At 36.9% G+C, this 16,694-nt stretch overlaps 1 protein-coding gene across 2 annotated transcripts in view; it reads left to right on the top strand.

Annotated features, from left to right (window-relative positions):
- LOC148836501 (anosmin-1) overlaps window positions 1-16,694 on the top strand; it is a 70,211-nt gene that overhangs the window by 25,668 nt on the left and 27,849 nt on the right. For both annotated transcript variants that reach the window (XM_088913324.1, XM_088913323.1), the window contains exons 3-4: window positions 13,511-13,573; window positions 14,291-14,513. In XM_088913324.1, the coding sequence (XP_088769450.1) occupies window positions 13,511-13,573; window positions 14,291-14,513 (286 nt within the window). The remainder of the gene's footprint in view (window positions 1-13,510; window positions 13,574-14,290; window positions 14,514-16,694) is intronic.

The raw sequence follows: 16,694 nt of genomic DNA, 5'->3' as shown, positions 1-16,694 counted from the left end.
TTAGCTGGATGTTTGCTGAACCCCTGAGAATGAGTCATGTAATCCTTGGTAAACATTGTAACCCACTACAAACCAACACATACCTTTGAAGTATTAATCTAATTTAGTTGAACCAGCACTCAATTTGTGATGAAAGACAGGGCAGAACAATATCATGAAAGCTAGTTTAGGAACCAAAGCAATTCTGTTAATCTCTACCTTTTTCATAACCAAGTCACCTTGACTCTCCAGATAGACAGACACCTGCAGCTCAATTCTACATTCTTAATGATCAACAAAATAAACATCTTTCATGGCTCGTTTAAAATAAGTATGTGTTTACAGGGGATATTATTCACACTAACAAGTTGCTGCTTCTTCTGAAGAATATAGGTTATCTTTTATTTTTTTAACAAAGTAATTTTAGTTGTATCACTCCTAAAGTCAATTTGGACTGAGTTTGAAGAATTGTCACTAAATGTACTGGTTCAGAAGCATGTTCAAAGTGTCAATCATGTTGGAAGCATGCATTGATCTTATTTATCTCTCTTTAAATATAACAACTCTATAATGCAGTGCATAACATAAATGTAAATGTAAATTAATTTAAATGTAAATCACCTCCCCTTGTTATTCAAAGGAACATTTTCAATGTTCATAATGAGGTTTGGAATTGTGGTGAAGATAGTCAATCAGATTCAGGTCACATAAAGATAGTCTTTTTGTTAATAAATTAGATTGCAATGCAATTACAATGTAACTTCAACATAAAAACACAGGATATGCCCAATCACAATAATTGTGTAATTAAAAAAAAAGCTTAACAAAATCAATATGGTACAGATTTTAATATATAAACTCCTTCAACTGTTTTCTAGACAGTGAAAAATAAATAAATAAGAGCCGTGCACACAATGAATGAGATGCTGGTTTTCATTCTCAAATCCGTGAAATAAAACAGTTTGATGGAAAGGTTTATTTAGATAGATTGTAAGCTTGTAGTTGTATGCACAATTTAACTCAACCCATTATCTGATGAGTCTGTAACTATATGTTGTGGAAAGAAATGTGCAAACATTTGTTGAGGGCTGTAAAATTGTTTTAGTGTTATGCACTGTTAAGTTCTGAAAACATCTTGGGTATGAAACAGAATTCTTCTGTTCCTGGGAGACACGAGTCTAAAAACTGATATGTCTAGTCTAGAGTTAAATATTTGGAGGATAGTTTAAAGCTTAGCAAAACAAGTGCGTGAGGTGGGAGTTGTAATGTCTAGTGTTTCATCTTCATTAGTGCCACTCAAGGTCTCTTAAGGGTGTGGCTGTGGTAATGTCAGTCAGTACACACAGTATGGAACTATGGAAAACACAGAAATGTCTGTAGTTTTAGAGAATGAAAGCTATGAAAAAAGTCAGATACACGTGTCCCACTTAACTGTCAGATTATGGATGTTTAAATGTTTCTGGAGGTGATAAACGTAGTAAGGATCTCTTCCTGTGTACAGAATCAGGGATGGTGTTAAACTAGAGAAATATTGTAAATCTAAGAGTTTTTCCTTACTTCTTTTTGACACTTTTGTTTGTTGTAAGCAATAGCAATTTAGAATTACTATACATTTTTGGTTTATTGTGCTTGCTAATGGATGTTAGTATTACTAATACCATTTAATTACAGTTTTGATGTTTATAATAATTTTTTCAAAGGAATTCCTATTATCTTGCTGTATTCATACTAAAATGCTTTTAAAAAGAGATTTGCCTGGCAGTGAACCACAATACATTGTTATTCCATGTGTATTTATAAGCATATAATATAAGATTTTATCTATAAATGTTAAATTACCATCTTCTCTTAAAAAGAGAATTTTGAAACACAAATAACTTAAGTTAAATTTATAATTTCCTGAGGGCAGGAACTGCACAAATATAATGGTGCATGTGTTCTTATTACCATCCAGGTGTACAACTTCTAAGAAATGCCTTTTTATTTCATTTCTCGGGAAAGTCCTAAGATTTTGTCCTGCCTCCTCTCTCTAGATATAAAGAACAGTATGACCATATAATTAATCAACTTACAATGCAGTTGAAATACAGAAGCAATATAAACTTCATTTTGGAAGCAGCATAAACTACATTTTACGAAGATAGCTGCACCATAAAATATATTGGTGTGCACTATGAAAAGAATAAAATGAAATTCTTGACCTTGGTTGTTCATGCTTTATTTCACACTTTTACATGTTACACAGAAGTGTGATATGATCAGTGAGAGTTGCATGATATACATAGAAAGTAAAGCACTTCAATCACATCACAAGGCACAGTTATTTAAACAGATTCGTCAGGAAGAGTGAGATTGTGCTCAATAACAATGACAATGAAAATGGGAGATGGTTACAGTAATACAGTAGACTCATAGTCTACCAGCTGAAGGAGTTGGTACAGCAGTAGGTATCATAGAATTAAAAAGTAGTTCAAGTTGGTAGCTGTGTCAGCGTGCGTAGGTTGCAAAGGAACAAGTAAAGGTTTATTCCGTGCTGAAAAGAGAAGAAAAGACACTCAATGTTTTAGCTGTGGAGCCTTCTTTGGGTGTCCTTGAAATTTGTTGTAGAAGGCTCTGAGTGTTACTCTCGGTGGTCTCAGAGTCAAAGGAAAGAGTGATACATTTTTTGATGAAATCCTTTAGGAATGATATTATAATGATGAAATCTGTAAAGCAATAGGAGGTGGTTAGAAAACTAGTCTTGGAACAGATTACTGTGAAGAGATGGAATGCTGGTTCGGGTGGGAAGTAGCCCAGGGAGGAGGAGAAGGAATGACCAAGAGATCTAGACAAATATTTAGCAGAAGGCATAGTGGGTCACAGCAGAAGTAAGATGAAGTAGTTCAAGTTGGTAGCTGCGTCAGCATGTATAGGCTGCAAAGGAACAAGTAAAGGTTTATTCCATGCTGAAAAGAGAAGAAAAGAAACACATTTTGGCTGTGGACACCCGAAGAAGGCTCCACAGCCCAAATGTTGTGTTTCTTTTCTTCTCTTTTCAGCATGGAATAAACCTTTACTTGTTCCTTTGTAGAATTAAAAAGGCCAGTTAAGATTCACGGCTTTTGATTAATAACTAAGGTTATATTTCATCATTCAACCAGCTTTCTAATTGCTTCATCCTATTCAGAGTTATAAGGGAGCTGGAAACCATCCTGGATGAGACACCTGTCCATTGCAGGGTTATATTTCAGCAGCAGTTCTTAAAACAGCAGAGTACAGATATTTATCCCATGTGGTGTCTGGTAATCTTTGCTCATATGTATTGTAGAAAGCAGATAGATGACTCAGTGATAATAATGCCAGATTTGTCATTCTGGAAAAAGGGTCATGTGCAATTTTAAAGCATAGCTTTTACAGTCTAGAAGGCAATGTTAATTTTCCCAGTATCATGACAAAGGTATCTGATACAGGAGAAACATACACTAAGGAGGACTCAGACAACAAATTAATCCAGTGCTAGGACAACATTGTCCTTTGTTCATGAGCAAATCCCTACTCAGATATTTGGAATAATATGTTGGTGTAAGTGCCAAGAACAATTTTATTAAATGGAGCTGCTAGTCAAATTACATTTTGGATAGAGTGCTGCATTAATGTTTAAGAGGGGATCAGGTTGCCTTGTTGAGGTTTGGTTATTTTTAATGCCAACATGAGTTAAACCTTTCTGTGGTGAAACTTGACAAGAAGTGAAAGTCTATCCTAGTCTTTCAAGGCTTTAATATATTAAATAAGGTTTGTATCCATAATACCTATCTCTAGAAGATTAAGCGCAGGAGTCTTTGCTGAGATTTCAGGTTTTCAAGAGTATAACTGATACCTTATCTGTAATAATTGTTTAGACTCAGATTTACACAATATTGTATGCAGTTGCTGACAATCTTTGCTCCTTCTATGTTTACCTTCATAATAAATTGTGTCTTCATGTAGTATTTGTAAAAGGTGTTATTTGGAGCAATGACATGTTTAACATACCTCATGTTACATGTTACACCTGACATGTTATTAATGGCTGGTTTGTTTTGGTTTTTGACAGTGTTAGCCAATGCAAGGAAATGAAGCAAAATTGCATTCACAATTTACAATCAGTAAAATATTTTCTCAGAGCAAAAAGGGAATCACAACCTTGTCCCATGAAAGTTGCACCCTCAACATCATTGTCCAGAATCACTACCTGATACAGGTGTGATAGGGCTCAGTGCACTGAGCATGTTTCAGAAGTGAAAGAAGTAATTCTCTTAAAACTTAGGTCTATTAGACTTCTGCAGCAGGGGACCAATGTCTAGAGTGAGGAGCTGTGTGGCTCCGATTAATGGGATCGAATCTTGACAAGGGCAGGGCGACACATTCGCATTACACTGGCTTTCTGCAGAGAAGGATCCTGAAAACATCATCAGATATATATCAGTGACTTCATAGAATTTTCATCAGATCATTGGTTTTCCATTCTGGATTTGAAACTGTGGCTTTGATTTTATATTGATATTTTTAATATTATACTCCAGTTAGCAGGTATCCCCACTTTATTGGAGAGGAGGTCATGTACATGTTGTCTAGGACAAAGTGACTTAATTATGTGAACTACATACATAATGCCGAGATCCACAAATGTAGAAAAAACAGATATTGTAATTGCTCTTTAAATTACTGTCTTTAAAAAATCAGAAGTCATTACATGTATTTCAGGTAAGGGGAGACTATAGTTTATACCTTGTTCAAAAACCTAACCTAGCAATTATGTATTCTGTGATTCTGTGAGCTCGTTGAAAAATCAGACATCTTGGAATGTGTAAACAGCAAACTTATGTATTAGATCATTACACTAATTCTATGTAAAAGTAAAATAATGTTCCCTAAAGTAATAATATTTGAAATTAGTCATTGTTTTCTTATAGGAAATATTAATTTTAATCATTTAGCAACATCAAACTAAAACCTTCTCAGCCTGTCAGATAAGACATAAAACATCACAACACATAAATGGAGCTATAAAACAAATCTCTGTGCTGATAATAGCTAAAGAGCTAAAGCAAATGTTAAAACCAGAATGGCTTTGAAAAGCCAATATGCTTCATAGACCACAACATCATAAATGTATTTCATTGTGCCTGAGCAGAGCAACAAGGCTGCACATGGGAATTCCCTATTATTTATCATACTGTTTCATTTTTATACCACTTATAGACTAGTGTACAATGATTTCTAGGAGTACTACTGTTTTCTCATCATCGTAACCATTAAAATGCATTTGGCACAATTCACTTTTTATCATTGGGACTATACTGTAGGTTTTTGGGTCGAGGCCTGGGGTGATCTCTACTGGTAGCGCGTTACGCTTCATAAACCAGAGCAAAGCAAAACACTTCAGATCCATTTATGATTTTTTTTCTCTGCCTTCTCCGCATTATTCATGCTTTCTGTTGCTGCATCATCCATTTGGAAGGCAGCGTTAGCTTTTACAGTTTCCAGATTCTCGCTCGAGTGGCGGAAGATAATTGTGCCCTCCTGGGAAGTTTGCCTCGAGACCGCTGCCCCTTCTTTCTGCTTGCCATCACAATGTTGAGAACCACAGATGCCTGCTGCCAGAACCCCAGTGCTTAACCTGACCGTCAAATTGGGTCCACAAAAAGCCTTTCAGGGTTCCCTCAGCGAAACAACTACTGCATTTTATTACAGCATGAAATTGGAAGTGAAAGGCCCCCTTGGCTGTGACTACTTAGTAATGCAGGATATGTCACTTTTGGGGAACCAGATAGCAACACAAAGCGAGAGAGTGGGCATATAAATGCTTTTGTTAGTGTTACGATGCGCGATCCTGGTGGTTTCTGAGTTTCCTTCAACTCTATGCCCTTTCAGTTTGCTGAAACAAAAATGTTTTACTGTTTCCTAAACCAGCTGTTACAATGTTTTTTTTAAAAAAATTGATTGAGTCTGTGCATAAGAGAGGCCGCAGATCAACATCGCTGGCTTAAAATGAAGCGGAACAAACATTTCCAGCACCGGAAGGATTTAAGGTCTCTGGACCTGTGCTTTATGAGACACTACGGGCTTGTGCAGGAAACAAATTCAGAAATATGATCGGAGCGTACATGCTGTGGAGTACTTGTGTGTATCAATGATATGATATTTATAGTTCATAGAATAAGGATGTACGTTATTTAACATGTCAATGGTGATAGCTCTTCGTTCCAAATTAAATTGAGGGCACATATTAATTAAATTTAGAGCACTCCTACTTTTATCAGGTTTAGGTGAAGTAGACACAGGTTTTGTTATTTCTGCAGAGCTGAGATGACAGAAAAGCACCAAGACAAGTATTAAGACGTGGTGGGAGGAATATTCTGAGGAAAGCTTTCTGAGTATACTGTATGCTAGTCTGAAATTAGTTTCAGACAGATATCTGTCATCATTTTTCTGCATAATGCATAACTGTTTTTATGAGTATAATTCCTGGGAATCAATGATATATTATCTTTTGTCATCACACCTGGATATGAATTTGAAAAGCGGTATTCAAATAGTCATTTAAGAACTTTTATGACAGGCCCACTCCCTTAAAAACGCCTAGAATATTATCCAACTGAATAAATGTGAAAAGTAGAATTCCTTACTATTTATAATCCCTTATGATTGATGATTCTGTGTGGGTGTTGCAGGGTCTTTCCAAAACTATTTCAACAGATGTACAAAGTGGACAACTAAGTAAAAAACACCATAATATAGATTAATTAAACATTTAAAATGAAAGTAGTTTTTTGTATTATAATTCTTTTCTTTCCTTTGTAGAGACCATGTATGTTAATAGTTTTGTTTCAGTAATGACTGTGCTTTAATCAGAAACATTTAAAGGCTTTTTGGCTGCCTCTGTCTGACAAGCTGGTTATTATGTTGTATGCAATGAAAGACAAAGCTCTCTTCAAAGAAACTAAAACAATCAAACTTTGATTCAGGCTTAAAAATGATCATGTAGTACATGTAAACATCATTAAACAGTGATTGTGGAACTGCGAAATTTTAGACCAGTGTTAATTGCAATTTCTTTTCAGCACCAGTTAAAATGACGGTGCATTTTCCTTATTGAGCAATGTAGCAGTGGATTTAAACAGTAGTTTGTTTTTCAAATGCTAAATGCTTGACAAATGCTTTAGGATTTGGTTTTGAAAAGTGCTTAGAAATAAAATGCTTTATGTCATTTTTATTAAAGCACATACCTCTAACTTCTGTGAGGTTTGCATTTGACTGTGATGCTGAAGGATCACAACTTTCAATTATTAGTTTTTTCAGTAGGCTGACATTCATGTGGCAGTGCAGATTCTGTAGAGGAGAGGACCGGCTTGGCCCACTGGCTCACACTTGTGTGCTTATCAATGTGTCGCACGGATGTGGAGGCTTAGGCATGTGCTGGTGCCGACTGTGGTTCCTATAGAGACGCCAGAGAATGGCTGGGTCTGGAGGAGCAGCACTCAGTGCTCTGGCTCCTCATTGTTAAATCTGCTCTGAGACATCTGTGCGAAAGAAGATGCATAGACTCCAGGCACATGCAGTCAAATGCAAATAATGAAAGATACAAGAGGGAAGGACAGGGATACTGGTTTCTTCTCGGATAGGTTCATATGGGTAAACCAGTTACATTTACAATAATATTTACATATTTACTAGTGAGCAGGTAATGTTTTAACTGAATTTCACAATTTTGAAGTGAACTTAATGCTGTGTTCTCAAGCTGTGGTGCTTGACGATTCTTTTTCTCTTGTTTTACAAAACAAGGCATAAAAATGCATCAGGTTGATACAATCTCAAATTAAAGAATCCTGTTGTTGAAGGAAGATGATTGTGCAATGAGTAAAAACACTGGAATCATTTGTTAACTTCCTGTTTAATGTGCATTTGTGCAATTGGTTGTAATGTGTTATTTGAATGTTACTTTGTTGTATTTTGTCATTTATTAACTTGTAGAAGTATGTTCATACAATAGTTTCAGCTTGACTGCTTTATTCAGATACAGTTAAAAGGAGAAATCTAGAACTTTTTTCACTCTGTGAATTGCGCTTCACTTTAAATTCCAATGCACCAGGGATCATTTTCTGAGGTGGTCATAGTCTGAGATTTCAAAGTAAACTTGCCTATTTGCACATACTAAATGTAAGACTTATATTTCTTTTTAGAATGCTACACTAACTTTTGAAGGTGTGACATTGATTTTAAATGTTTGAATCGCCAAAGGTATTTTTTTTTTCATTTTATGACAGCATCTCTCATACCTGCCAGAGTAAACACAGGACCTGTTGATGTGCTAATATCCATCTGTCTCTTGACATGTTATGAGATTCACAGTGCCTCACAGGAGTCCTTATATTGTCAATGCCTGGAGACGAAGTGTGTCTCAGCTAATTCGAACCCTACCTTTGCGGCACACCAGTCATCTCAGTCACAGTCAGCTATTGATATGTTCCCAGGTATGAGCCCACTGTATATGGGCTATAAAGCTGATGCTGCCCTGGGTTCACAAGTGTTTGCTAGAAGAGAAGTCCAATGAAGTGTATTACATTGTCTTTTGGGTTATTTGACTATTCAGTGCACTTTACCTTATACGAAAGGACTAATTAATCAAACAGTGACAAATTGGTGAAGTGGGCTCTTCCATTCTTAGCAAGGCTTGTTGAGTAAACTCCTGGGAGCGAAAAAAAATAACACACCACCAAGACAAACTAAATTTACACTGAAGATTTATGCTTCAGCATTTGATAGATGTGAGTTAATGCATGCAGAGCACATTTTTCTTTTTATAAGTATCCCCAAAGCCCTGGTCCAGTATGGGGTGATGTAATTAGCATCAAAGCATACAGCTGAGGCTGTCCAATGATCAGCTGAAGTCATCGGCTTGCAGAGCTTGGTTAGACAGTACCATTAAAGATACCTCAGAATGATGTGGACAAGTGCTAATTTAGGAACCACAATGTGTGTAATAATTCTGGATCCTAACTAAGAGCAGGCTTGCTCCTTGCTCTACATGGAATGCCTGGGTCACATGATGTGTGGATGACTATACTGTATTGGTATAGTCAACTTTAATCGACAAGTCAGAATTACACAGACTGGAAAGCTAAGCTTTTAGGTAAACTTCAGCTATTTTTGATCAAGTCCATCTATGCAGGAGAGTAGCTCGTTTTGTACATTAATTTCCCAAAAAGACTAAGTTACTGTCTGAAGTGATGGACGGCTGTTAGCCTCTTATTGTTAAGTTAGAATTTTTCTCATTACTTTTAGTCTTACTAGCATCTTAAACTACAGTATGCTTTAAAATCACAATATATGTAAACAATTTTAGCAGTGTTTTATTGGAACATGTCTTGGTGCTTTTCCTTAATGCATACAATGTTGCTGTCTCAGCTGAATAGAAAATGTTACTACACTACTTTTAATTTCAGCTAGAGGTGAGAAAAACACAAAAAGTTTACAAAGTTGTTGAAGTGTTTAAGTGTTAAGAACTGAATTTTTTGTTACAGTTTGCAGTGATAAGTGGGTGCCAGCAAAAGCTGTTACTAATTTCAGTTAGAAAGTATGAGAGAAATACATGGATTTAAATGTGTCTTTATGCCAGCAATTTTAGGATTTATAAGGAATGGAAATACAGAAATGTTTCCAGATGACATAAATATATGCAACACCAAAAGAAAAGTGATTTAGAAGACTTCATTCTTTTAACATATTTTTGACAAATATTAAACAAAAGTATTAAATACCATATTTCTCAAATCCTTGAGAAATTAAATGTGTCCATTTTGGCACAGAATCATAGTTTTGTAAGACTAATCACCAGCAACTTCATTTAGTATTTTTAATACCACTATGTTTATTTAAACAATTATTAAGTTAGTTTATAAATATCTGTTTACCTTAAATGTTAGGTACATAGTTGATAAATTTAACTGTAATATATTTGTCATTTCAATACCTGGATATATATATTTTAAATTATTTTCCTCTAATCACAGATAAAAAATATTACTGCATACCCTAGGCACAGTAGGCTTGACCTACAACTTTAGTTTTTTAGAAGGACTGAAATTAATTTAGTACAAAGCTCCCAACCTTAATTCAACCTTTTTCATTAGTGTGCAATACACAATCCTATTAAAGCCATGCTTGAAGATGTTAGAAAAGAATAAATTCAGCAATTTAACTGTGCCCCACAGGAAGATATTTTTGGATATTCTCTTCTGAATATGTGGGAAAATCAGGACTAGAATAACACAGGAAGTATTTCATTATCCATACAGTGCAGAGAAATCTGCATACCTAAAAGAAATAGTTCCTTAATAAATGTTGTCTCTTCTAAACTTAATTCATAGAGAAACGGGTATATCTTCATGAAAATAATTATGCAAGAATAAGAACTCAAAGATCTGATGGCATTAGCCCATTCCCATAGATCACAACAGACAGGATATGGACCGATATTATTGGTCATGGGGAGAACATCTTGAAAACCTGGGCTGAAGTGATGCAGAATTATCAGGATCTGCTAGCTGACTTGAAGCACACTTGTCACCTCTAGCAAGTGGGTGGGTGACTCCAATTGTTATATCAGCATGTGGTTTGATCTCAAAGGTGTTACATCAGATGCTTCCTGAAAACTTCATTACAATTCTTTAGATTTCTATTGTGCTTTCGTCTCACCTTACATATAGGAGGGAACCGACTTTCTCCACCACTGAAGTGAAGCCCCACCTAGACTATGTGGATATTAATGCCACACTTCAGGCAGCGAGGTGGGAAACTGCTAGATGATTTAAGAGGGAGGTTTAGGATGGCCAGATTTTGAAGGCTCAGAGTAGAATTAAGACAGCACACTGGGTAAGGAAATCCTACTCTTATAAACAGTGCCAGGGGAATCTTTAATGACCAGTTAATCAGGATCTTGGTTTAACATCTCATTAGTATAATGGCACCAGCTACAGCAGGAATTCATCATAGAAAGCCAAACTCCTCCATGGCCACTGTCCGGAGGATCTTGAGCATGGCATGGTCATGTAGCGTGGGGCAATAAGATGCTGGCACTGCAAACCATTATCACCCCAACCCCATTGTAGTAGAAAAAAACAACGTCATCATTATCATGGGTTATCATCACCATTATTACACATACTGTAGCTGGAAGGTTGGTCTAGATGTGGATTATAATGGAGACACTTATCTGTTCAGTCTGTTGAAAGAAAGTGCACCAACTTCCTGTTACTCATTCATCATAGATTTCCCTTCAGATTTCCCTTTGTTCCCTTCAGAACAAAATCTTAAAGCTTCAAAATGAAAGATTGAAGGCAGTTATGGTGTCTGGAAGGCAGGGCTGTGTTAAATTTTGAAAGAAAAGTGTTTTTCTGGCAGATACTGTGTCATATGGGTTTGGATGATTTTCTTCTTCAGCTGTGGCTCTGATGGAGCCCAAGACCTGGCACAGATACTGTGTCTGTGGTGCAGTGGTTTTCAGTGCGATGGCTAACAGGGTGGCAATTGTCAACTTAAACAACTTCAGGGCAAAACCAATCACATTAGTATCTGAAACAAGCTTTTATCAGGTTTTTATTTCACAAACATTGAGTAGTGTGCAAGTGAGGAGGTTCTGAAATGAACGGTACTGGAGTGGATGGAAGCTTGTCAGAAGCAGGGGACAGAAAGAGAGGCGTGAACTCAGAATGGGTGTAAAGAGGTGTGAAATGAAACTTCCAATGAATGGAGAAAATTTAACTCTCTTTCTGTCCCCTGCTCCTGCCTCTCACTCCTCCTCCCTCCCAGCCTTTGTTCTCCCGCTACTTTACCTACTGCCTTGTCTCTCTCACACCTGAAGAAGGCTCCACGGCCGAAACGTTGTGTTCTCTTTCTTCTTTTTTTCAGCATGGAATAAACCTATTACTTGTTCCTTTGCAGCCTACGCATGCTGACGCAGCTACCCACCTGAACTACTCTTTAATTTTTTTTGAGTTTACCTTTCAAACAAAACATAGCAACGATGTTCAGTTAGAGTTTTCGTAAAATTCTCACTTTAAAATGCAAAAGAAAGTGTTAATGCACTGCAGAGAAAACAATCTTAAACTTAAACACTGTTAAAAATGGAATAAAGCTGGGTTCAAACAAATGTTTTTGCCAGTATTTCCTTATGTCATGTGTCCTGCATTATGACTTAATGATAAGTTCAACAAGGGTTAGATTTGAAAAGAAAATTAGAAGTGCTTTTTAGTGGTTACAGAAATCCTGGAAACAGCTGTATAGAACAATATATTGTTCTAATACACTCTGACATGTTAAATTCCATTCAATAAACAGTAAGTATCAGTGTGGTTATGTGTTTAACAGATCATTAATAAAAGTGAGGGTCAGAAATATAAAAGAAGGCTTTTATAATTATATAATTATGTTGTAAATTCCTATTTACTTATTTGTGCTTTCGTTCATTTTAATTGTAAACAGGCGCTTAATATTGAGATCCCTTTTATATTACCACACCTAAGTGTACTCCTGCCTTGTTTCATAGGGATTTCTACTTTTATGGACCCTTTTATTAGTTTTACAAGTTTTAGGTACAGGGTTTTAATTAATCCTGATTTGAGTTCAAGAGGATTAAAATCTTCCTTTAAAAATGACTGGGTATATTAAAGGATGTGCAGAAGAAATTTACTTTTTACCTGGGTGTTTCAATCTGTATGTGTTTAAATGTCTTAATTGGATGGGAAATTCGCAATACAGTCACAAAGAACCGTCACTGAATTATGGCTGCCAAGTATAAAACCACACATACCATCTGAATCCCATTGCCCATTACCACTAATTAGATTTTACTTTCATAAAATTTGGGAAGCTCCACCGAGTAGCTGTCTACTAACTCAATACAGTACATGAGTATACCAAAAGGTTTTTTCTGTCATGTAACATAAATTCAACAGATTTCCTTTTAGTAAATAAAACCAGAGGTAGTCTTGCAGTAAAAAAAGAAATTGCAAGATTAATACCCATGTATTTGTATTCATAGAAGTTAATTCTTTCTATAGATGATAAGAGCTTGATTGCTCTTCTGTGATGCTCTTCTGATTTTTTAAAGCTGCATAAATCAATTTTTAAGGCAAATTCTTGAGGACAGGTCTGGCATTCATAACATAGTTTAGAGTTTAAGATCACAATACCACTCCAAATGGTTCAGAGAGCAAGAATTTGTGTTAGCACCGAGCATATGCTATTAGGAAACCCAGCTTTGATAAGCCTGATAAGCCTGTGATTTCTATTGTAAATGGGATTTTTTCTGAATGGGTACTGCAGTGTTCATTATCAGTCCTCATTTTCATAATGAACATGTCCTTTGTTTTGAGCAGAATCGGTGCTTGCATACTTACCGCAGAGGCTTCAGAAGAATTGGTTGGCACGAGGGAAGGAGGCTGGCTGCAGGCACAGACTTGCTCTTTGATGTGGCGTCTTTGAGGTACTGACACTTTGTTCTCTTCCTCAGTGCCTGGAGCCCTGCAAGGAAGCCTGGGATCTGAAGGAGACTCAGTGCCAGAACTTGTGTGAGGTAGGCCATGTGACGCCTGGCAAAAAAGAATCTGAACTATAGAAAAGTTTTTTCGAAGATCCCAAATTACTTTGAACGATTAACAGATGTGTTATTTAGCATTGTGACTTGACATGAAGATGGAAGACCTGGAGTGGCACAGGAATTTGCCCTCATATGCTGCCCCTGTTGTCAATTCTGCTTGGTTTTGGTTGACAGATATACATGCTTTATCTTATGTTGCAATGTCGTATGTTTGTGGAATATATGTTTAAGTGACAAAGAAATCTCTACAGTTAGTCTCAAGGGCATTGGAGCCTCTCCATGCAAGATGCAGGACATACTGTACAACTTTAAGGTGCTGGGAATTCAGAGTACAGTATAAATGTGTTACTGTGTTTCTGCCTCACTAATGTGGTATTTGTTACACTTGCCTATTATTTTTTAAGTGTTGTATAATTCACATTTTCAAAGTGGAGTTAAAAATTCTAATAAAGCTAACTTGTACATGTTAATCATTTTTTTGCTATGTAATATAGTCAGGAGAATGATGGATGATATAGTAGATTGTTGGAGTTGCAAGGTTCGCCGTAGTAACTTATTAATAGCTTGCCAACCTGAGAGATTTCAGAAATATCACTGGTGGTAATGCCAAATTTCTATTTTCGAAAATGATGACTGAAACAATGGGTGCTCATGTTCCGTTTCCCCCCTCTTCCTCCTCCTTGCCACCGGCAGCCTCTGTTCCCGAAGAAGCACTATGAGTGCCTCACCAGCTGCGAGTTCCTGAGGTCGACGCAGGCGGCAAAGCAGGGCGACTGCCCCGCCCCAGAGAGGGCCAGTGGATTCGCCGCCGCCTGTGTGGAGAGTTGCGAGGACGACGGCGAGTGCTCGGGTGTCAAGAAGTGCTGCTCCAACGGCTGTGGGCACACGTGCCAACTGCCCAGAAACCTCTACAAAGGTAGGTCATCCTCTGGAGGGAGCAACAACAGAACGGGCTGCAGATGAGATGACAGCTGCCTCTCTTGGCAGAGCCTTTCTGTTTCTGGAGCACTCGTTCTTGACTAGAAAATCGTGCTGCTCCGAGATTTAAATAGAATTCATTTGTGTCTTGTGCTGAACTTTCAAAAATTACAGCAGTTCTTTACTTCTTTAATGCAACCAAAAAGCAATTGGTGGCACTGGAGCTCACCCAAACTCATCAAAACTGGTTAATCATATTTCATACAATATACAATATAATTTACAATATACTGTATGTAAGAGTGTAAGAAATGTTAGAGATGAGGTCATTCAGCCCATATTGCATGTTTGCTAATAAATAATTAATCTGAGGAGCCATCCAAACTTTGTACTTGAAAGACATGATGATATTGACTTCAATATCTGCATGGAGTCTGTATATTCTCCCAGTGTTTGCAAGGGTTCCCCCATGGTGCTCGGGTTTCCTCCTACAGTCCAAAAACATACTGGTAGGCTAATTGACTTCTGTCAGAATTGACCCTGGTTTGTGCATCTGTTTTTCTGCCTGCCCAGGGTGTTTGCTGCCTTGCATCTTTTGCTCTCCCTGCGACCCTGAATTGGAAGAAGCAGTTAGAAAATGAAGAGATTTTTGTTCAAGACTAAAAATGTTTAAATCCTTTCATCTTGTCATCTTGATGATTCTTGCACACCCCAACATACAATATATATAAGTCAGATTCATTGATCTATAATTACTTAACTCAGTTTTGTTAATTTTTATGAGGTGGTCCTACATTGTTTTCCAATGTGTCTATAAGAACGGTTGATAGAAGCCTGTTCCAAAATACAGTGCCCTCAAAAGTATTGAGACAGCAAAATTAAGTCATTCTTTCACCTTGAAATAAAGCAATTTGTATTTGCTTTATATGAATGAGAAGTACAATATATGTTTTAGAGTAGTGCTATGCATACTGTACATTTGTCAAAAACATACTTTGTGTTCAATCCAGTAATTTCAAGTAACCGTAAGTATTGGGACATATTCACTTTAAATTTCAGAGAGTAAAAGTATATGGTGCACATGCCTTTTAGGCAATAACTGCATAAATTCTGCATCCCATTAAGCTCCCCAAACTTTGTGTATGATCCTTTAAGATCCTTTGCCAAGCCTTTGTTGCACTTTTTGAGTTTTTGTTTGTTATTGAGGTGTTTTGTCGCATATAGCATACTTTCAGATTTAAATCCAGTTGAAGATATTGACTTGGCCAGTCTCAGACTTTCCACTTTTTACTCCTGATGTACTTCATGGTTGCATTACTTTTGGGTCATTGTCTTCTACGTAATCACACAAAATGTCTCTGTAAATTTCACCATTTATTCTGATGCTGCCATCATTAGTTACATCATCAATAAAGATGAGTGAGCCAGTTCCAGAGGCAGCCATTTCTCCAGATTCTAAGCTTAAGACTGCTTTGGTAAACGTTTATATTGGTCACATCCGTCCTTGAAAATGATCCAATACTTGCCTGGATCATCTCTGCACTACTAAACAAACTCTAATCTGGTTTTTCTGAGTTGGTAGTGATGAGGGGTTTACATTTTGCGGTGTGGCCTCTTTAATTCTGCTGTATCAGTTTTCTGTGAACTGTAGATTTTGATACCATCACCCCTGCACTCTGGAGGTTATTGGTGATCTCACTGACAGTTGTTTTGGGGTTTTCTTTGACAGCTCGGACAATTTTTCGGTCATCAACTGCAGATGTTTTTCTTGGCTGGCCCAGTCTTGGCTGAGAGGCAATTATACCTGTGGTTTCTTTCTCCTTCACTATATTCCAAATTGTTGATTTGGTATGCCTGATTTCTGTGCTATGGTTCTGATTGAGTTTTCCTTTTCACTTCAGAAATGCTTGCTTTCATGAGAAAATCCTCTGGTTTTCATTGTGACTTTTGTGTGTGTCTATTATGGGCTCCCAACACAGACGTCCAAGTGAGACAGGACGACAGGCTGTTCAAAATGTCTTAATTGAGTGCCTTAATTACTGAACACTAAACACCAGACTGACAAGAGGCACCTGTCAGCCGATTGTCTCAACACTTTCCATACTTCAAAATAAAGAGGGTTCAGTACTTTTGATTTGTTTATATGACACAAGAAGATAGAACTAAATAGACCATCAAA

The sequence above is a fragment of the Atractosteus spatula genome, chromosome 4 (genome assembly GCF_055471065.1).
Source record: "Atractosteus spatula isolate fAtrSpa1 chromosome 4, fAtrSpa1.hap1, whole genome shotgun sequence".
NCBI lineage: Eukaryota > Metazoa > Chordata > Actinopteri > Semionotiformes > Lepisosteidae > Atractosteus > Atractosteus spatula.
This window is presented reverse-complemented; position numbering and strand designations above follow the sequence as displayed.